We start from the raw sequence: 21,904 nt of genomic DNA, 5'->3' as shown, positions 1-21,904 counted from the left end.
ACCCTAGCATAGGGCTTCCCATATTGAGGCAGCCTTTCCCGCTCTGCCAGTCCTCTCTGGAAATGAATGCACGGACACACCCAAAGGTGTACCTCACTAAACCTGGGCATAGACGACTTGAATCCACCCAAATAGACAATCAAAATTAACCCCCACAATGCTGGGTACACACCTTTAATCCCGGCACTTGGGAAGCAGAGGCAGGAAGGTCTCTGTGAGTTTAAGGCCAACCTGGTCTATGAAGTGAGTTCCAGGACAGCCAGGGCTATGCAGAGAAACCCTGTCTGGGGGGGCAAAAATTAACCAGCACAGTCATGTTCCAGGGTTCTTCGGGAGGCTGTAACCATGAAAATAATTGGGAGGACACTGAGAGGATGTCAGTGCATGTCAGTTGGCAGAGGCAGCGAAGAAGATAGAAAGGTGACAAGTCTGTAAGCACCGGAGAAGGACAACAGTCCACACACCTATTACCCTGCCACACAGCCAGTCTCGGTGGCCTACATGGTAGGAGCCACTTATTATGTGCGCAGATCTGCAGTCTGGCAGGACCTGTGTGGGGTCAGCTCGTCTCTGCTCCAAACCAAGACAGGTGAAGCTGGCTCTCAGCTCGGGGGTAGCGAGTGCAGCTGTCAGCAGGCACCTCAGCTCCGAGAGGCCTCCGCTTTCCATGTTCTGGCCGCGTTCCCAGGGCAAACACCCCCGGTGACAGGAAGTAGACTCTGCCAGGGCCTTAAGGCTCAGGTCCGAAACCTGGCTCAACCCAGGCCTGCTGTGCTCCTCTCTAGTGCAAGGACCCAAAATCAAGGCAGGGAGGGAGTCCTCCAAGGGCACTGTGGAACGCCTCACACAGGCAGCCTTGGAGGAGGCCAGGCGGGGACAGCATTGTGGGTAATTTGATAGCCTGGGGGAACAGCTCTCTCCAGGGCAGGGCATGGTCTCAGCTGTATCTGAGCCCTGGCTCTTTCCTGGCACAGGCTGGCTTCCAGGCATACCACCACCCTCCACACTGTCCAGCCTGGACCAGCTCCTGGAGTTAGGTTTGTGTTGTGGACTGAGGAGAAGAACTGAAAGCAAGTCCCCAGGCCTGCTGGGAAGTTGGCTTTTCTTAGGCAAGGTCAGCCTAGCCCATGATCCCTGAGCAGCTAGCAGGGTTGATAAGCTGAGGTTCTTGAATCCCAGCCCTGTGCTGAAATTGTTTTTCTCTCTTTCTTTTTAAGGTTTTCACTTTATTTGTATTTATGTTTTGGTCAGTCTGTTTAGAAAGCCTGAGCCATTTCATATTCTAGTCCCTCTGTGATCACTATCCCTCTAAGAAGTCCTTCGCCTTTGTCAGTTTGCCTTTGTCATGGTTTGTAAATGAGGTCTGTGTGTGTGTATGCTTTAGTTACTTTATATTACTGTGAAAAGACACCATGACCAAGGCAACTTGTATAAGGAAGCATTTGATGGAGGCTGTTGTTTCAGAAGGTGGGTCCACATGGCAGCGATCATGGCAGCAGGTCAGCAGGCATGGAGCTGGAGCAGTAGCTCAGAGCTCACACCTAGTCCACAGCATGGAGTGAGAGAGAGCTGACTGGAACAGCCTGAACTTCTGGAACTTTAAAGCCCAACCTCGTTGACACACTTCCTCCGATAAGGCTACGCCTACTCCAACAAGGCCACACCTCCTAATCCTTCCCAGACAATTCCACCACTGGGGACCAAACATTCAAATATATGAGCCTATGGAGGCCATTCTCATTCAAACCACAACAGTGTGTGTGTGTGTGTGTCACAGGACAATGTGGTGGAGTCAGTTCTCTTTTTCCACAATGTGGATTTCAGGGATTAAACTCAAGTTGTCAGGCTAGAAAGCCAGCTCGCTGCCCTACATTTGTTTACTGATTTATTTGCAATGGAGAGCAGTGTGAGTGGGTGAGCATTCCGCAGTGCACATGCAGAGGTCAGAGGACAAAGTGTGGCTGTCAATTCTCTTTCCACTGTGTAGGCGCTAAGGATCAAACTCAGGTCCCTGGGCTTGGTAGCCAGTTTCTTTGCCTGCTGAGCCATTTGTTGCTGGTTTTAGCAAAATCTCAACTGTTTGATTTTACCAACAAAGACTTGAGTGTGAGGTGCTGGGGTGAAAGCCTGCTAGCTCAGAGAGGCAAAGAAAGCTCCCAGCTGGCCTTCCTTCTTAGGCAAAGCTCGAGAAGGGAAAGAAAGCTCCCCCTCTCCAAAAACACCCCTCAGACTAAATGTCCCTCCCTTTTACTTTCTATGTCTCTCATCCGTCCTCCTGACTTCCTTTTACACTGTTTTTTCCTGTGTTTGCTCCCTGTCAGCTGGTTGCTTGTTAAGCCTCTTGACCTATGGTTGATGTCATTTAATTCAAGCAGAAAGCTTTTAGATTAAAGGTGTGTGCTGGGGCTGAGCCACACCATAATTAGAAACAGGTTTTTCCAGTAAACAGCACAGTCTCAGGATTCCCAATGTCATCAAATATCCTGCAATGGTTCATGGTCCCTCTGTCATGTTTTGAGGTGCCCCCCCCCCAGATAACCCTCACCAGCTCTGGCCTTGGCCACTGCGTGAGACTTTCCAAATACTCTCCTTGCTTTGATCTTATAGACCATTCTTTGTGGTCTCAGAGAGGTCACCTGAATACTGATCTGATAGTTTAACTTCTTTGTTAACTTCCTGGATACCCAGAGTGTGATCCAAAGGCTTGAGGCCAGCACCATCCCACCTCACAGGGCCCGTGTGCACACTGCTCCTGCAACAGGCCACGTTCATGTGTGCCTCAGCCTTTGCTTTTGAAGTTACTTCTCTCTCTCTCTCTCTCTCTCTCTCTTCCTTCCTCCCTTTCTCCCTCTTTCCCTCTCTTTTTACCTCCCTCCCTTCCTCCTTGCCTTCCTCCCTCTCTCCTTTCCTCTCTCATAGTCCATGCTGGCTTCAGACTCAGACTTGCTGTATAGCTGAGGATGACCCCAAGTTCTAATCTTCCTGCCTCCACCTGAGTGCTGAGACTGCAGGTGTGTGCTATCACCCCTAGTTTATAAGGTGCTGGAAATGAGCCCCAGGACTCCAGGTGTGCTAGGCCAGCTCTCTAGCCACTGAGCTACACCACAACCCCAAATCACTTTAGGTTTTCCCTCTTTGTCCTTCAGACAGAGCTCAGCTCAAATGTCACCTTCTGCCCACCCTCTCTAAAGAGGTTTGCAGTCTCCCGGCACTGTTCAGCTCACCCTTCTTTTTATATCCTTCTTAGCACCAAGAATCACACATTGAGCTATTCATTTGACAAATATGATACACACTTGTTCCTCCTAAATGGAGCCTGACTGAGAGAGAACACATGACAGACAAACCAAACAATTCCTCCCAGTCCTACTCATGAACCAACGGGTTTGTTGGACTCACCTACGGGAGGGTGGGAAACCCCCACATAGCTTCTCACCCCTTCCCTACCCTAAACCTCTCTAGTCAGACTGGGTTTTCCTTCTCCCAGCTTCTGATTCCTGTATAATCTGGCCATTTTGGCCATGCGCTCTTAGCTTCTTTGTTCTTCAAATCTTACTCTCTTACTCTCTTCACATTATGGAAGAGTCCCACCCCAGCACAGGTGAAAACCCCCTAGTCAGCCTTCTATCTGCTCTTACTGCAGGACTCCAGAGACCATGAGAAGACCATGTGTAGCTGGAGACATGGCAAGGAGAGTGCCTGGGTCCCCAAACCTCACCACTGCCCTGATGGGAGGGGGCATTAGTGGGCCCAGGTTCTGGGACAGGCTTGGGGGCTCTACTCTGATTTTGAGAAGGCAATGGCTGTGTGGGGCCCAGAAGGCCATGAGACTGGGGGAACTGGTCAGGAGCAAGAATGAGCTTGAGATGTGTTCAAACCCTGAAAATTCATCCTGAATCAAAGGAACAGGACTGCTTTCTCCCTGCTCTGGGCCTTCGTGTCCCAGTGCACGTGGCCTAACATCCACCACCTCTGCCACCCTTGAGGTGGTCACATACTGATCAGACTTGCTCTCTCCTCATAAGGGCGTGTCCACAAAGCACCTGGAATTCCTCCTCATGCAGATGAAGCATTCCCAGCCTCTCAGCCCAGTGGAAGATGTAACTTACCCAAAAGGCTGTTTCTCCTGCACTCACACAGACCAACCGAGCCCCTCTTCCACCCCACCCGCCCGGCTAAGCCTCACTCCCTCCAGTCCAGGGTACCCCAAGGGGAAAGGCAGACCCGCACAGCCATGTCTTAGTAAGAGAGCTGTGTCCCACACCACAACCTGCCCCCTCTTCTGTGCCAGCTGCTATGTAGGCTCTCTGGAGAGCACAGCCTCAATCGTCCTTTTTGCTCTGGAAGGTTCCTTAGGTACCCTTTCTCCTCTGTGTCCACTTGCTCCTTGACAGCCTCCCTCAGGCCTGAGAATCAGTGTTATACAAATGGTGATAGCTCTAGCCCTGACCTAAAATCCAGAAAATATATCCAACTGCCTGTGTGACAAATCCTTGGGTGTCTACGGGTCCCTCTGAGCCAGACCCCAGCTGTCACTCATGTCCAGGAGCCTTTGTCTCCCAACACAGCAGCAATTATAAAACAAACTAAAAGGTCAGCCGTAGTGCTACAGACCTGCTACCCTGGCACTTGGCAGGGATATACAGGGCATTGCTAGATCCAGAAAAGCCCGAACTACAGCAAGACCCCAACTCAGAGGAGGAGGAGGAGAAAATAACAAAAGAAAGGAAGAAAGAAGAATGAGCTCCTGTCTCCTGTGTTCACTGCTGTGGTCCCTTCTGGTCCTTGTTGGCCATATACTGGTCATGCTGACCTGCAGAGGCAGCCCTGCCCCCATCCTATTGCTTCCCAGGCTTGCTCAGTCATGCCTTCCTGTGTGATGCAAACTCCTCAGCTACACAGGACTCCACCTCTTTCTCACACACATACACACACACACACACACACACACACAAACACACACACACATACATACACACACACATCTGTCCCCAAAAACGCTATCACATTTATTTATTTAATTTTCTTAGTGTCTGTAATCTTCCAGTAGAAGAGTGCTTGGCTTGTAGAAAAACCTCAGAAATGGAGGCAGTTGACATGACAGTTAGCTGGGTGAGTGTCACCGCTGGTGTTGGCAAGAGCAGCACAATCACTGTAAGGGAGTTTTTGCTTTCTTTGTATGTCATGTAAATATGTTTTTGTTTGAATCCAAGTGTGGGATTTTGGTTGGGCTATAGTTTGTCCACACCTGTTAATTGCCTGGTACAGGGCATGGTCTTTGCCAGCTGGTATCGATCTTCCCTGACGGCATGGAGAGGGGCGCAGTCTAGGACTCTGAGAGTATAAATATGAGAGTGGAGACAGAGAAGAGGTGGCGTTTGGTGTCGGCCTGTAGTGAGCGGTGCTTTAGAGAGACCAGGGATGGAAGGTGTGGTGGTTTGGAGCAGATAGATGGAGACTAGTATAGAACTTAAAGGAACCCCTTAGCCCTCAACAGCCGGGAGACTCAAAGGGGCCCCCCTCTCCCCACTAGCCTTCTCTCCCATGTAGGGTTGTGGGGTTGGAAAGCAGGTTGAGGCCTAACACTCCAAATAAAGAAGAGCTTTTAAAATGAGCTTTACAAATCCCAGTATCGTTTGCAGCCCTGTTTGCTTGTTGCAGTCTCTTCTAGCCGGCTAGATGGTAAGTTCCAGAAGTCTCCACTGATCTTGTTCTCATCCAAAGCTCACGGATCTGGCACCCAGTGGACACCCAGGAGACAGTGGGCAACGAAAGAGATGCCAGCGACTTCCTTCCTGATGAGATCTGGATGAACGAGGAGACACACCTCCGTGTGCATGCGTAAGGAGGTTTCTAGATTTGGCACACCCTGAATGTGTGCACTGCCATCGGCGCTGTTGCCGGGACTGAACAGAAGGGAGAGAGCTGAGCAGCAGCACTTGTCCCCTTGCTGTGGACAGTGTGACCAGCTGCGCCAGCCTCCGGTAGCCACGCCCTTCCCACCAGGAGGGGCCATGCCTGCTGCAGACTCTCATCACCCTGGAAGACCTGAAGACCTGATACAGAGCTTAAAAGATAATAGCAAAAAGACTGTGTGTGTTCAGCGCAGATAGTGTTTGCTTTTACAAATTCTCTTACTTGAAATTTGATTTCTAAAATGATGTTGGAAATTACGTATGTGTGTGTGCAGGTCCACGCACACGAGCACATTGCCTGCAGAGGCTGGAAGGTCCCTGGAGTTACAACAGCTGGTGCTGGGAATTGAACTCTGATCCTCTGGAGGGGCAGTATGGTCACTCAATCACTGAGCCCTCTCTCCATTTCCTTGATCAGCCACTGGTTGAAGCCAAGGATGCAGAACCCTTGGATGGGGAAGGTCAACTGTCATATCGTGTGTGATAAGTACATACAGGCTGTACATACACACTTACATATTAATATATGCTAATCTTATATGATAAATATGTATTGGTAGACAGAAAACTGTGTTCTTGCATATTGCTTGTTAAATATGTAAGTGTGTGACATAATTTTCTATGTATCAAAATTAGCTTGTTCGACACCTACAGTCTTTGCACCCACTTCTCACTAAAACCGTGTCTTGATTCATCAGTGTGTTGGTACGTGGGGGTTAGGCTCAAGGCTCCTAAGCACATCACAGCACGCTGGGAAGATGTGCTCTGAGGAAGGAACCAGACCTTTCAGGGGACGTTAGGACACTGTCAGTGTGTTCTGCCCACCCTGCACGCATGTCCATGTGCACACCCATGGAGAGCGGCCCCCGGGTTGAGCTCTGGGAGGGGAGCTGCTGATCCAAAAGGAGCGTGCATTCACGCCCCTAAGAAGCCCTGCCAAAGGGGCCTCCTAAACACTCCTGCCAAGTTCCAGTCCTACCACAGCCCTGAGCATTTGCGTGCCCAGGCCCTGCTGGCTACTGCTAGCACACCTCACCTCATCTCTCAAAACACCCACCCCTCTGTCCCCACAGTTTAAAGTGCTCTTCCGATCTTGTTCGGGGGGGGGGAACATCTTACCTATCCCGAGCCCCAAATTAAGTGCCACCTCCTCTTTACCTCTTCCCCTGACTCCCTGAACTCGCAGAGTCCCTTTCATCCGGGAACTCCACACTCAGTCATGGAACTGAGATCTATTAGAGTCCCTCCCATCACCACGTTCAAAGGTGCTCTGTCTGCATCCTCTTCCGCTCTGCTTCTGCATGGTGGTCCTGGGGCCTTTGCCCTGGAGGTCCAGCTCTGCGGACCTTACCCTCACCTGCCTTGGCCTGCCTTATTCTCTCGGACCTCCGCAGAGGCCTTCGCCGTCACTGCCCCTGCCCCTGCCCCTGCCCCTGCCCCTGCCCCTGCCCCTGCCCCTGCCCCTGCCCCTGCCCCGTCTCTTACATCAGCGCCTCACTCTCTTCCTGACCCCTCTTCTCACAGGCTGGAATGAGCCTGTTTGCTTCAGATGTGGATTCATGTGTCTTGTTTCCTACCCCTCATCTCTGCTTAGGCATCTCCGTGAGATCAGAGCCTTGCTTTTCTTTCGCGCTCTCTCCACCCTCGAATCCGCACCCCCAGTTTAAGCGCTGCCTGGACAGGCACTGACTCCATCCTCGGTTCTAGAGAAGAGGAAACTAGCGTCTCATAAGGAGAGCTAAGCAGCTCAAGATCCCACGGTTACTGACAAGCGAGCATTGGAGTCTCTCTGAGCTCTCAGGCCGAGCGCACGGCTTCGTTTCTTTTCCCCTCGTCGCGCGCATTGCCCCCTCCCACACTCCCCAAAGACTACGTGCCTCCAGCTCCAGGGTCCCCGGCTGCACGTCAGAGGCCCTCCCCTGGAGGCCCGCCTGCTCCGGGGAGATGTCACCCTCCCCGCCCCCTGTCAGTCAGGCGGAGGGGGCGGCGCGGCCACCAGGGGGGGTGCTGAGCTCAGAGCTGCCGCAGCGCGGAGCCGGAGCCGAGCGGAGCGCTCTGAGCATCCTCGGAGGCAGCGCGAAGGCCGGAGCACTGCTGCGCTCCAGCGCAGGGAGGCTGAGCCGAGCGCCTGACCGCGGCCGGACCCCGCTGGCCCCAGCCCAGCCCTGCCCGGCGCAGCCCAGCCCCGGCGCCTGCTCGCTGTCGCCGCCGCTGCGGCCACCAGAGCTCCATCCCCCAGCCCGGCCGCGAATCCCAGGTGAGGCTCCGGGAGAGGGACCGGACTGGGGACCCAGAGGGACCCGGGGCGAGGTGAGGAGTCGGACGGGGACCGCCCCGGGGAGAAACGTGGGCTCGGGACTGGAGAGCGCTCAGCCGGCGCCGGCCGGTGCACTGCGGGGCGCCGTGTCTGTCTCTGCTTGCTACAGTCTGGGTGGACGTGCGGACGTGCGTCCGTGCCCGTGAGTCCGAGAGTCCGTGCGCTTCCCAATGCCCCGTGTGTGCACGTGAGCATGTCCGTGGTGTGTGTTTGTGTGCAGACCGTGTGACTGGCGTGTGTACAGACAGGCCGGGAGTTCGCGCCGAGCTTCCGGTTCTGCGGGCCTGCAGGTTGCAGATCTCCGGATAACCGAGGTGGTGGCCCCTCCCGCGTCCCGGGTTTCAAGGACGCTAGGACTCACCGCAGCACGGCCCAAAGGCCGAGAGCTGGGGAGTGGAGTGGGCAGGAGGGGGCTCCCCACCCAGAAGCGCGCCAACTCTCAGGGAGGGCGGAGGGAGGGGGCTCTGGTCCCCAGGGAGGGCTGAGCGTGCAGAGCCAGCCCTGTACTGGTATGTTCGTCCTCTCCAGGCCGCCAGGATGGACGTGTTCATGAAGGGCCTGTCCATGGCCAAGGAGGGCGTTGTGGCTGCAGCCGAGAAAACCAAGCAGGGGGTCACCGAGGCGGCAGAGAAGACCAAGGAGGGCGTTCTCTATGTCGGTGGGCAAGGGGCTGCAGGGCTGGGCGTCTTCTGAGGGTCCCAGGAAGTGTCCGTAGAGTGATTGAGGGGTCTGGGCATGAAAATATGAGTCAGCAGATGGGCGAGGTCAGTAGGGGTCACTGGGGACACAACCAGCCCGTGGACGGAAGGGAGGTGGGAACACGGTGAGAGCTGGGCAGATGTTGTGCAAACGAAAGGCCAGCGTGGTGAGCTCCACAGAGGTTCCTTTCTCTCATCCTGTCCCCGGTATTAGCAGTGACCTGGCGGGAGCCTTTGCTTGGGGCCAGGTGCCTTGACATGCCATAGCACCTAACGCTCCTGGCCTATACCACCATGGGTCCGGGATACGGGGGCCCTATGTTGACCACTCTGCCCAAGGTCACACGGATGCTAAAACCTGAAGCTGTAGTACAAACCCATCTGGAAAGCCCCACCTTCCCTGGGTCCTGGCGGGCTCTCTCCAGCTACCAGCACCCCCACACACACACACACACATACACACACACACACACACACACAGCCTGTGCAGCCTTGGGCGCGCTACCTCCCGGTCATCCTCCTGCCAGCTGGTGTCAGGACAAAGGTCAGGCAGTTAATATCTCTCACCCAAAGTGTGAAAGGAGTTCCGTAGGGTGATTTGCATACTGAGAGAAAAAGGCTGGAAATGGAAGTTACCCGACTTGTTTTGGAGCCCAGATGGTGGGTCCTGTGGAGAAGCTATAGAAGAGCCCGGTAGTCTGCCCAAGGTCATGGCAGGTTTGGACTGCGATGGTTGAAGGTGTGCACTGTGTGGATGCTGAAAAGACAAAGCTGCGGTCTCCTCTCCGTGAGGAGCAGCATCTCAGTGGGGACATGAGCAGCAAGTGTGGGGATCGTTTGGGGGAGCTCCAGGTAAAGGAGGTGCAGGATCAGCGCTGAACACTAAGGAACCTGGGAAGGTCGGAAGGCAGGGCGCAAAGACCCTCTGCCGGAAAGCAGAGGGCAGGAGCCGCGCTGGAAGAAAAGTTCAGACTGAGAGGCAAGAACTGATCCATAAGAAGACCTTGTTTGCCAGGCTGAAGCAGCCTTGTGCTGCCATTACAGGCTGTAAGTGAGAGACCTTTGGGGACAGAGCAAATTGCAGGGAGGCGACATTGGCCCCTGAGGCAAGAGCAGCAGCAATTAAACCCGGGAGAAGAGTGTCGCTAGCCCACATGAGCTCAGCCAAGGCCCTGGCCTCCCTTCACCCCTCCTAGTCTCTTAAACCCCTGGAACCACACTATCGGCTCCCTGCCATGGTGCCTTTCCCCTTGGCAGGCACTTCCTACCGTTTTCCCTCGCCCTCTGCGTCATGGCCTCGGCACCTAAAGCCTGGCATGAAGTCCCCATCATGCCTCCTCAGCCCGCATTCCCAGCACGGCTTCCACCATTCCCGATGCTCCTGATACTCAGGGAGTCTTGCTGCCTTGTTCCATGCTTTTGGTTCCCCATTTCTCAAGGCCCAGGCAGTGGCCCCACTTCTTGCAGTGCCTGGAGTCTAAGTATTTTCCCTACTACTCAAGGACAGACAGTGCGCCATCGGCCCAGGCCTTGCCCACATAACGTGCAAACACTGTGCTGGTGAGCGAATGAATAACGTGCACCCCAGTTCTGGCTGGCCTTCGCTGTGGACACACTGGCCTCACCCTTTCCTCTGGCGCGCTTACCCTCATCCCTTCTCAGCGGCCTTGGCCTGGGTTTGCCAGCCCGGGTCCTGGAGTAGACACACTCTGCCCCCAGGACTTCCGGCTTCTTCCTGTGCCACCCCGCCATCCTGGTGAGGCCCGGCCAATGCCACGAGTGCCTCCCACAGTCTGTGCGGGACCTTTAGACTCATCTGCGCCTAACGCTCTCCACTGAAGGCAGAAGGGGAAGCTGACCCCTTGTGTGGAGGAGACGGGCTGGCAGACATGGAGGCAGGGCAGTTCGTGGGCATGGCTCTGTCCCCCCACCGCCCGCGCCACTGCCTCCCATCTGGGCTACTTAGAAGCTGGGGGCAGGAGTTTCAACTCCGCCTTGAGTGCTCACCCCGCCACTAACTGATTGCAGGCCCTTACTGAGGTCTGGTTTCCAACTATGAATGAACAACACCCCCCATCACCACCACCCAAACTGTTAACCGGGAGAAACTAGGAGCGTGGCTCTGGCGCTCAGCCAGCCTCCACGGGGGAGGGTGTGGGTTCTGGGGAGGGAACCAGAAGGTTAGTATGGGGTGACAGCTGTGGGATGTAGGGGCCCAGGGAGGCAGTTTCAGGGGACCCACTGCTACCTGTGTATAGCCCGTATCCGGCTAGAATCTCTGTTCCCTGTGCCGGCTCCTTAAACTTGCTCCTTTTTCTCCCTATAGGAAGCAAGACCAAAGAGGGCGTGGTACAAGGTGTGGCCTCAGGTACAGACTAGTCCTGGTGCTTTATGGGGGGAGGGGCACGGGCCTCCCGAGGCTTCTGTGTAGGGTTGCCCCTGAAGAGGGGGACTCTGGGACACAAAGTGGGGGCTTCTGGCACCCAATCCCACACCCCTCCCTGCTCCAGTGGCCGAGAAAACCAAGGAGCAGGCGTCACATCTGGGAGGAGCCGTGTTCTCTGGGGCTGGGAACATTGCAGCAGCCACAGGCCTGGTGAAGAAGGAGGAGTTCCCCACGGACCTGAAGGCAAGTGACCCCCACACCAGTCACACATGCCAGCACACAGGCCTGCCTCCCTCTACTCCACCTCAACCCCCGAGCCTGGGGCATAAGCCCGCTGGCTTGCTGCCTCTCTTCCTACAAGTGTGTGCTACACTTGGCTCAGAGTGAGGCTGTGGAGCAGGGTGTGCGTGTAGGTGCCACGCTTCCTGTGAAGGGACCCAGAAGGGATGGGCAGTGCACAGCCCGCTCACCAGCATGACCCCCGAGACTCCTGGCCACACCTGAGCACGCCACCGCTTGTTCGTTCATCTCTCATTGACTGGATTCCACATCAGTGGAAATTTGTTCTTCGTGGCTCCACAGTGGGCTCTGTCCACGCGACTGAGGCAGTGAGAGAGCACAGTGCAAAGCCATGGTGCGCATGGTGGTGACAGAGTGTGTGTGTGCAGTGAAGAAGATCACGCTGTGACCGGGTGAAAGGCTGAGGGAGGAGACCTGAGCCAGGAGGGTTTTCCCGGAGGGATGCCGTTTGAGCGGACATCCAAAGGATGAGAGAGAGAGAGAGAGAGAGAGAGAGAGAGAGAGAGAGAGACACGGCCCTGACAAGATGTCCCGGAACTGCATTTCAAGCAGTTTTGAGCGGGAAACACCAAGGTCCCGTGGCAGGTGCGAGGGGATGACAGTGCACAGGGTCTTCAGCACTGCAGCTCCACAGACCACGCTGCAAGAGCTGCCGAGGGAGAAGGTTTGGCCTGAGGACAGTGAGCACTCCACAACCAGCAGTGAACCAGGCACCCGCCAGGGCTACGGCAGGTTCAGTCTTACGGGGCTGGTGAGATGGCTCGTAGTTCAAAGCACTTGTTGCTCTTGCAGAGGGCCTCAGAGAGGCTCCTAGCACCTGCACTGTGGCTAGCAGCCATCCGTAACCAGGTTCTAAAGGGCCCAGGTTCTTCCTGTGTCCTCTTCAGGCGCCAGGCATGTTCGTGGTACATGGACAGGACACACATGCAGACAAGCACTCACACACATAAAAAGCAAAAACTAAAAATAAGTTCTGGGACTTCTCTAACTTTCCCTACACACACACACACACACCAAAAAGAAAGACATTCAGACATTCTAGAAAAGGACTTCTCCAATGAAGCCAGCAGCCAGTTCAAGATGAAAACACCGCCAGAATTCCAGCACAGTGCTGTCTTTAAAGTCCCTTATCCCTAGCCAGGCCTGCACACAGCACTGAACATGCTGTTCGTGGAGGGAGTGTCTCCCGAACCTCTGTGTCCCTCGTGCTCCCTTAGCCCCTTTCGCCCAAGCCCTGCCTACGGCCACCCAAGGTTACCTGCTTCCTGACTTCCAGCCTGCAGACTGGTTGGCTGCTTTTCAGCCTCACGTGCCTCCTGAAAAGCGCTGTTGTTCCATGCTGTTTCCCTGCCCAACGGGGTGACTCTCGGCCTGCTCCTGACTGTGCCCCGTTCTCCATTCCTGCTGGGCTGTGCCGCTGTGGTTAGGCCCCAGCCGGGAGCCCTTCTACCCTCCTGCTGTATTCATTTCCAAACAAAGGGCCCAAGATGGGATTTATTTGTGAACAGGGGGTGCTGCAGACTGAGCCCAAGGCCTTTAGCATGCTAGAGACACAGTCCAGCAGAAACCTCAAGAATGTATCCTCAAGGCCTTGAGCTGGGACTCTGAACACGGTCTCTCCCGGGTTCTGATCGTAGCTGGGCAGCTAGGGACAAACTAACATTTTTCATCACTGGGGTCAGCTCCGCAAAGAGAGGAATGGGCCCACCATCCTCGTTCACAGATGTAAAACCCTGCACCCACAGAGGCAGGGGCAGAGCACCCCAAGGGGCTAAGGCAACTGGCAGCGCCAACTTCTCCAGGGTCCTAGGCATGCATCAGCCCACATGTGGTCTCTACAGCCATGCACACACCCTTCGTTGTCATGCGTTTACATATGTGTGCCTGCCTGCCGATGGCCAGCCAGTGCCCAGTGTCCTCATGCATGCTCACTGGTCTGTGCCCATCTGGGCAGCAGATGCAGGGGGGAGGGTAGAGTCTTAGCTCACACATCCAAGCAACACCATGAGCTGTTGCTTCCAGCTTATCTTAAAATAGCTACAGTGAAGAAATCAGGCCAAGCTCAGCCCTGGGGGAGGGAGGGATGGGGAAAAGGCAGTGGAGGGAAAGCACGGAGCCCTTCTCCAGTGCCATACCTGAGCCTCCCTGCTCCCTTCTGCCCTGGAGGGAGCTTCCACAGTTCTCTCCTGGGTCCTATGGTCAGTCTAGCAGCTTGGCTGCACCTAGACTGGGCCCCATGTGCCGTTTCTAGCCAGTCTCAGTGACACAGGTAAGCTGTGAGGTGGGGGGGTGAACGGCACACCACATTCAGCATTCTTCACAACCCTAGCTCCCCCGATGACCGATGACCGGGTGGGAACTCCATCGCACCATCTCACTTCTGAGACCTCCAAATAAACAACTCCCCTAAACATCCCTGGCACTGCCAAGCCACCCTGGCCGGATTCACTCTTCCGGGCAACCAGTGGCACACTAGCAAGGGATTTTAAGGGTCCGGCTGCCCACACCGCCCCGCTCTGTTCACAGGCAGAGGAGGTGGCCCAAGAGGCCGCTGAGGAGCCCCTGATTGAACCCCTGATGGAGCCTGAAGGGGAGAGTTATGAGGAACCACCCCAGGTGAGGGGGCAGCGGGGCCGGGGGAGGGGCACCCTGCGGATCAGAAGCCATCCTGAGCCAGGCGGGAGGTGCCTAGCGAAACAGGGGGCGTCAACAACTCAGGGTCCGGGAGCTGGAGGCAGGGAGGAGAGGCCAGATGGCAGAGGGGGCCTGACGCCAGGCCCGAGGCTCAGCTGCTGGAAAACCTCAGCTGGCCCTGCGTCCGGCTCTCCCCCTGCCCAGTGGGGGCCACAAGCACCGCCCCTCCCCGTCGGGGAGGGATGCGCCCGGCTGCACTTGACCGCTCGGTCTCCGACTCTTCCTTTGTGCTCTTCTTTGTCCCGCCCCTCCCTCTGATGCAGGAGGAATATCAGGAATACGAGCCAGAGGCGTAGGGGTCCAGGAGGGCCCGAGCACCAGCAGCACAATTCCTTCCCGTCCCCGCCCTCCCTCCCCCCAGCCAGGGCTGGCCTTCTACCTTGCCCCCAACCCCACCCCAAACACGAGATCTTCCTTCGGCTCCGAGGCGCGTCCTCCGGGCCTGTGTCAGTGTCTGCCCTGCCTTCCGTCTGTCCTCCTGCCCGCCGTCCTCCTCGGGGCGCGGACTGCAGTCGGCCTGCCCGGCCGGGAGCCCCGCCCCGCCAGCGTTGCCCCTCCCCTCCATCTGGTCCAGCGTCTGCGCGGATGTAGCATGTTCTATGTATTTTTTAACCAAGATGGGAAAGTTATGGCTCCTTCCCCATCCGACAGAGGTTCTCCACGGGGCCCCCGGGCAGCCCCACTTCGACCCCTAAAACGTTTTTTGTTTGTTTTTTGTTTTTGTTTTGTTTTTAACTCAAACCAGGAGCCAGGTCTGCCATGCCCCCTCCCTTAGCCCGCTCAGTCCGAGCGCGGGCGTCGTGTGTTGTGATTGTGGCATGGAGAGCCCCCACCCACCGTGTGAGCGTGTCCCGGGAGGGCTGGCCCGGCCGCCCCCCGCGTGTCCATGAATAAAGCCAATCTGTCTGTAGCTGGCGCCGCCTGGGCAGGGCTGGGCTTCGGGCCCCAGCCTGCCCCTTCGCTCCTTAGGCTCTGGCACACGCGGGTACGTTGCTGGAACGTCAGCCTGTCCGTCTCCTGCTGCACGCTGGCCGGCGACCGGGAGGGCGGCCGCTCCCACCGCCGGCCGCGCTGGGACTGAGGCTGGCTGGGCGGCGGGAAGCTAGGGTCGGGCGCCCCCTCCTGGCCGGAGCGGGGACGCGGGCTCCGCGCCGGCTGGTGAAGACGCATGCACGCGCGGCGGCGTCTTCCTAGCAGGGCGGCGCGCTCGAGCGCACCCGCGCTCCCGTGGCCGCGGAGGCGCGTCGCTGGCCGCGGCGGCCCCTCCCGCCCCGGTCCTGTGCGCCAGGCTCTGCGGGCAGCCGAGAGGGCCCCGACTGCTGGAGCCCACCGGATCGTCACTGGGGCCGCCGGCCCAGAGGGGACCTCGGAAAGAGCCGCAGCGCGTGGAGGCTCCGCCTCTGCCAGTGGAAGGCGCCGCGCGTCCACGCAGAGCCGCCGGCCAAGGCTCCGCCCCCGTCTGTGCGGCGGACACCGGGCGCTCCGCTTTACTGCGGTTTGCTGCGCCCAGGCAGCCTCCTTCCCCTCCGCCCCGGGGGCCGCTGCAAGGAGAGGAGCTGGCGCCCACGCTGGGGGAGCGTGTTTGGGTCGCCTGGGCCTTCGTGTCTGGCTGTAGGAAGCAGCTAACAGACGCCCGTGAGAAACAGACCGGTGGGCTTGGATGCGTGAGAGTGCCGGGAGCTGCACGCCCCCTTTGGTTATCCGCTGTCTTCTGGAAACGTGGCCCGCCGGCTGCTTTGGCCTCTGGATAGGGTTCATTTACCAGCACGATATATTTTTCTAAGTTTGAATACCTTTGCTTTATGCGCAACCGTTCCATCGGACCACAGCTCGCCTGTCCTGATTTATTACAGCCAGCCTGCGCGCGCGTGCGTGTGTGTGTGTGTGTGTGAGAGAGAGAGAGAGAGAGAGAGAGAGAGAGAGAGAGAGAGAATCTGTTATCTGTAAGGCAGCACCTGAAACCCTTATCTGTTTATTGGCTCTGCCTGTTATCTCCAGCCCCTGATCCCCATTTTTAGATGTCGAAACCTGATTCACCATCTGGACTGTGAAGAGATTTATTTCCTCCTTCCCAAGTGCCAAATCCTACACCTGGCCCTGCTGAGAACGGCTCTGCTTAACCCCCACACCCTCACCTGCCGCGGTCACTTTAAAGGCATTCCAGGCACAAATCCAGAAGTGTCGGTAGAAGATGCCAGCCTGAGTCTGATGACTCTGTGTGTGTGTGTGTGTGTGTGCAGCTCATGGGGTCTGAACCGTTTCCCAAGCTCCCAGTGTATCCCAAGCATGTGGGTCTTATTTTCACTGATTTCACATATAACTGCTCTCAGCTCCTCCTGCGACAGCCTACAGAGGGAGAGTAGGAGTTAGAGCTGCAGCCTGCTTGGCCAGGCTGACTGCTGCGAAAGGTCAGGAGCCACACTCAGTTCTACGCCTGACTCCAAAGGCTAAGATCCCAAACCTGTATCCCTTGGCTTTAAAGAGAGACAAATGAAAAACACATGGATAACGGGCCAAGGCAGGGACAGAAATGTGGAAAGGACAGACACCTGTGCAGGGTCACAGAGCCTGTGGCGTGCCTGTTGGGCCACATGTGACGACACACATGTACAGATTACATGTATGCTGTGCTTGCATCTGTGTGCGTGTGTGCCTATGGCGTTGTCCATATGTGTTTCCTGCACCATGCTCTGCTCTTGAAACACCCAAGTTCTCAGAGCTCAAATCACAGGGATCAATGCCAGGTGTGGGGCTGAGCCAGAGGGACCAGGAGCTTGAGGCTAGCCTGTGCTACATAGCAAGACCCTGACCTCAGAAAGCAAGAGAGAGAGGATAAAGATCAATTCAAGCTTTAAGGGAAACATGAAAGGATGTGAAGGGAAGTCTGAAGGAATGGGCCATGAGCAACCTGACGGTAGCCACTGCACGGAGAGGTAGCTCAGCGGTAAGGGGCTTGCTGCCAAGACTGATGAACCGAGTTTGATCCCGGGCACCCACAGAGTAGAAGGAGAAAACTGTTCTCTGGCCTCCGTGTTTGTGCCTCCCTACCCCCAAATTAATAAATATCTTAAAAAAAATAAGTCATAAAATTTAAAAATCAGTTGGTCAGGTCAAGTGTCTGAGGTGAGGTGGAGCTGAACCCTGAAAGGATGCCAGCAGGCTGTTGGGAGAGAGCAAATGTTCCAGGCAGGGTCTGCCTCTGTGTGTGCAGGTCAGGGGCTGAGAGCTGCCAGGCCCCCCAGAGCCCCTGGAATGTGCAGCCTCACCCTGCTGATCCTGCCTCTCTCCCTTTGCCTGCCTTTTCTCCTCAGCACCTGCTCTCATTCCTGCTTTGCTGAAACGAACCTCTCTCTCTTCTGAGCTTTCCTGTCACTCTGAAGCCGTTTCTTCTCAGCGCCTTGCTTGTTGGTCAACATGAGCGGGAGACTCCACTAAGCAGCTAGCTGGGGAACTTCCTTGCTCCCCCAATGGAGGGTTGGGGGCTGTCCCCATGCCCTTATCATGTCACTTGTCTGCCTCCCCACCCTGAGCCATAGTGATGTGGCTTCAGGGATTTCTCTGGAACTTTATTTTTGTTTTCTCCCTTCCCTATTTATAGCTCTCTCCCCTCCGAACCATCTCTGCATCCATCCGGTTGCCTAGAAACAGGCTCCTGGGCTGAGGGTGGGGGAAGGCCAGACACAGCCCAGGCAGGGGGAAGGGAAGCGCTGTCACCCACTCCCTGTTCAGCGCCGCCCCCACGCCTCCAAAGCCCACTCTGCCCTCTGCCCAGCTCCATAAATGTTTGTTAAATGGCAAAGCAAAGTGTGAAAAACAGTAGCAGGGCTTTGAAAGGGCAGGGTGGTGGTTTCACTCAAGCCTCCTGATAGCTTACCATAACAGAGGCCTAGGGTCACTTTTTTTCATGTAAGAAAACTGAGGTTTCCGGAAGCAAAGTCTCCAAGCCCAAAGCATTTTCCAGAGAAACTCCATGCTCTGAATCTTTTGGTCTATGACAGTGAAAGATATGAAGGCACAGATAATTCCATAATCCATTAGTTACAGAGAAGTAAAAAAATGTTTAAAAAAAGCTTTAATCTTGTATATGCCTCTCACTGCTCTGATCATGGCCCAACTATGCCACATCACAGTACCCCTCTGATGCCCCATCATGTCCTCTGATGTTCTCCCCCTCCCCCATGGCTGCACATCATCTCACACGCCCACCCACCGTGTTTTCACCAAGTCCTTTGCTCGGCTGCGCAGTGCTTGCCTTCACAGGCCCGTGTCTGTCAGCTTACCAGCTGTGTGATGGTGGCCAGCTCCTACAAGCTCTCAGAACTTTGGTGTCTGCTCCAAAGTGGGGGTGTGCGTTTACACCTCCAGTTAAAAAGGTGCTTGATAAGTGGCAGAGGGAGAGCAGTTAACTGGGAGTGATCGATGAGAACAGTTAATGTTGTCAGTGTTATTGTGTTAGGGCTATGAGGTGGGGGAAGGGAGCCAAAAGGAGTTCTGGGATTAGCCAGTAAGCTCCTGGCCCGTTTCCAGACAAAAGGAACCGAGTTGGTGGATGAGGAGCGTGGCCCTTTCGCACTGTGTCTGCTTCTTAAGCAGCCTGTCCCCACTGTCCCCCGCTGCTCCCTGTTCCCCACAACTCCAAGGTCCACCCCTGCCTTCCAAATAGGCTCTCTGGGGTGGAGGGGGAGGGGCTCTCAAGGAACAGCTGGGCTGTGATTCAGCCTGAGTCACCCATCCAGATCCTGGGCCACCCCAGCTTCAGCTGCTGGGGGAGGGGAGCTGGAGAAAGGCAGGATGGGTCTGTGTGGGCATCATTGTGGTCTCCCAGCTCCTTTTTCGATACTGCGGATCAAACCCAGCCTATGCTGGGTGACCGTTCTACACCTGCTCTACCACAGCCCGTGTTTATGTTTGCTTTTAGATAGCCGGGACCTTGCTCAATTGCCACTAGCCTAGAACTCATCACAGCCCAGGCTAGCTTAGAACTCATCACAGCCCAGGCTAGCCTAAAACTCACCACCATCCAGGCTAGCCTAGAACTCATGGTGGCCCAGGCTAGCCTCAAGCTCTCAGTCCTCCTGCCTCCTGACTAGCTGGGATTACATGCCTGTGCCACCGTTTCCAGGAAGTTGTGCTCAGGCCAAGCACTCCCATGACTCTTGGGGTAGCAGAGTGAGGGCCTGGGATCAGTACCTGTGAGGAGGTCCAGAAGGCCTTGTCAGGTGTGAGTTATCTGGGCTCATTGGGAATACAAACGCGTGGGTGCAGCATGCGTGTGTGTCCGGCCACACCACAACTCTCAGCTTTGTCCGGTGCTAACAAATGACCCTATCGAGTTACTCTTCTCATCTGTCTGGTGGGAGTGATAGTTATCCACCTCACCGACTTTCCTTAAGAATTAAAATGAGGTGATGACTGTGGAACACGAGGGAGCACCATCATCATGGGTGGTGACATGGCATGCAGGGGAGGCATGGAGCCGGGAGGAAAGTGTGGCCTGCGTGCTTTGTGATGACCTTGTGGACTTGAGCTGTGCATGTCTCCCTGAAGCACACAAACTACGTAAAGAATGGTGCCCAAAGACGGGCATAATCCTAACTTCAACACACACACACATATGTGCATATATATGTACACACAGCACACAAACGTAGACACACATATACCACAAAGAGAGACATGTATACACACCACACACACACACATACCACACACACACACCCCAACCCTGGAGGTTTTGATTTGCTGAAAACTGCAGTTCAGCCCGGGTCACAGCCAGTGAGTGCACAGGCCACGGGGACAGGAACCCCGGGTGTTGGTAACTGGCCACCTCAAAGCTTTCCCAAAGCCGTCGGAGTCAAGCAGACCGGAATGGGGTTATCTGGCTGGAGCCCAGGAGTGGGCGGTCTTGGGTGTGAAACACGACTGTTTGAAACAGACGTGAACAAGATGTGGACAGGACAGAGAGGAAGGGAGAGCAGGAGCTGCACACCGCATCGCCTGTGAGTGTGTGTGCACAGCCACTCGGGGTGGCACAGGGGGCTGGCTGCTGCCTCTGCCCTAACAGCCTTCTTGTCTCCATGGCGCCGGTTGCCACACACGCTCTTTTCAGAAAGTCGCTGGGATTGTTTATGCCACCCCCGGCCTGGGCACCCGCCAAGGAGCTGCAGTCTCTTGTTTATCTTCTGGTGCATACGAATGTGTGTGACTCCCCAGCGGCCATCCAACCTGAGGTACGGCACATGGGCGAGCTCAGGCACACACACACACACACACACACCATGGGTGTGGGTGACCATGTAGGTTCATTACAAGGTCAGCCCATGTCCCAGGTCTTGGTAGACTCTCCAGAAAGGGCACAGATTGCTCTCCAGGAAGCTCCAGGTAGGCACGTCATCAACCTACCACCTTGTAAAGTTCCGGAAAAGTCTGAGGGCCGCCTGCCCTGGGTTGGTCCCCTGCTTCATCTCAGTCCTAGAATGACTTTCTGGCAGTGGCTGGCCATACCTGGGCCACTACCCATGCCATTTGTGGGTACAGAAGTCACCCCTATAAAACAGGGGTGTCACATGAAGAAGGGCATTCAGGCTAGTAACATGTCAGGCTAGTAACAGAGCTCTCCACGGGGCTGTGCCAGCTGGGCACTGGCATGGCAGCACATGGTACTCTGGAAGCCTAGAGGCACATACGGCGGCCTGGGCTTCATAGGCCCAGCAGTGACTGGCTCGGCCAGCACAGAGCACACGGGACTGCCTTCTGGCCTGTTTTCAGTTCCTCGTCTGCTCCAGCAAGTGTTTGTTTGCCCAGAAATTTTATCTTTTTTTTTTTTTTAATCGGCAAACCCCTTTAGAACAGGAGCAGTCAGAGGGCACCGCAGAACACTCAGATGGAAAGAGGTTTTCACTGTGACCCCACAGTAGACACACCCACTCCTTAAGTCTTTAGTGAGAAGTGCTCAGAGTGCTGGAACTGCCTTGCCTGGGCCGCCTAGGAAGAAACCCCAGCCTCATGGGCAACCCAGGAGAACCCCTAAGCACAGGATCTGAGGCAGTTACTCCAGCTCCTGACACTTCCCTGCAGAGCTGAGCAGCTGGCTTAGTAAGCTCCTATTGGCTGCCTCCCCTTCCTGGATCACCTTGTCACTCCCCTGCTGGTGTCCTAGCACCTCACAAATGAGCCTCGTGCCTTTCACACTCATCTTAGGGCATCCTAAGGCTTTGCATCTCACTCCTCCCCACCCCCCACGACTGCTCTCCCTTGCTGGCATCTTGTTGGTTCCTTCAGCCCTGGCCCCGCCCATCTCAACCTCAGCTGCCTCTGTGGAAGCTGCCACGTTCATTTGTGTTCTTTCTTCCCCCTTTCTATGACAGGACCTTATGTAGCTCAGGCTGACCACGAACCCCTGATCCTCCTGCCTCCACACCCCCAGTCATGGAATCACACGTGTGTGTGTGTGTGTGTGTGTGACTATACCTCTTTTCTTTCTTGGGGTGCAGACCTCTTGGGAAAGACATCTCCCTCCTCACTGCCCGTCCTTCCTCCCATTTCCACAGCAGCCTGGTGTTCCTTGGGTGCTTTCCTGGTTAGTATCTTCCCT

At 55.7% G+C, this 21,904-nt stretch overlaps 1 protein-coding gene across 1 annotated transcript; it reads left to right on the top strand.

The window, feature by feature from the left end:
- Positions 1–7,894: 7,894 nt before the first annotated feature.
- Positions 7,895–15,220, top strand: Sncb (synuclein beta). The gene is made up of 6 exons (XM_060372636.1): positions 7,895–8,172; positions 8,761–8,890; positions 11,257–11,298; positions 11,441–11,563; positions 14,147–14,232; positions 14,574–15,220. The coding sequence occupies exons 2-6, from the start codon at positions 8,770–8,772 to the stop codon at positions 14,604–14,606; spliced, it is 405 nt and encodes a 134-aa protein (XP_060228619.1). The 5' UTR covers positions 7,895–8,172; positions 8,761–8,769; the 3' UTR covers positions 14,607–15,220.
- The last annotated feature ends 6,684 nt before the right edge of the window (positions 15,221–21,904 follow it).

This window comes from Meriones unguiculatus, chromosome 19 (assembly GCF_030254825.1).
Source record: "Meriones unguiculatus strain TT.TT164.6M chromosome 19, Bangor_MerUng_6.1, whole genome shotgun sequence".
Lineage (NCBI taxonomy): Eukaryota > Metazoa > Chordata > Mammalia > Rodentia > Muridae > Meriones > Meriones unguiculatus.
Note: the sequence above shows the minus strand (reverse complement) of the source record. Positions and strands in the feature narration are given on the sequence as shown.

What these genes read in the sequence shown, in the direction of transcription:
- Sncb (XM_060372636.1), top strand. Translation starts at nt 8,770, where the DNA reads ATGGACGTGTTCATGAAGGGCCTGTCCATGGCCAAGGAGGGCGTTGTG. An exon ending in GGAGGGCGTTCTCTATGTCG is followed by an intron (nt 8,891 to 11,256) that starts GTGGGCAAGGGG and finishes TTCTCCCTATAG; the next exon opens with GAAGCAAGACCAAAGAGGGC. An exon ending in GGTACAAGGTGTGGCCTCAG is followed by an intron (nt 11,299 to 11,440) that starts GTACAGACTAGT and finishes TCCCTGCTCCAG; the next exon opens with TGGCCGAGAAAACCAAGGAG.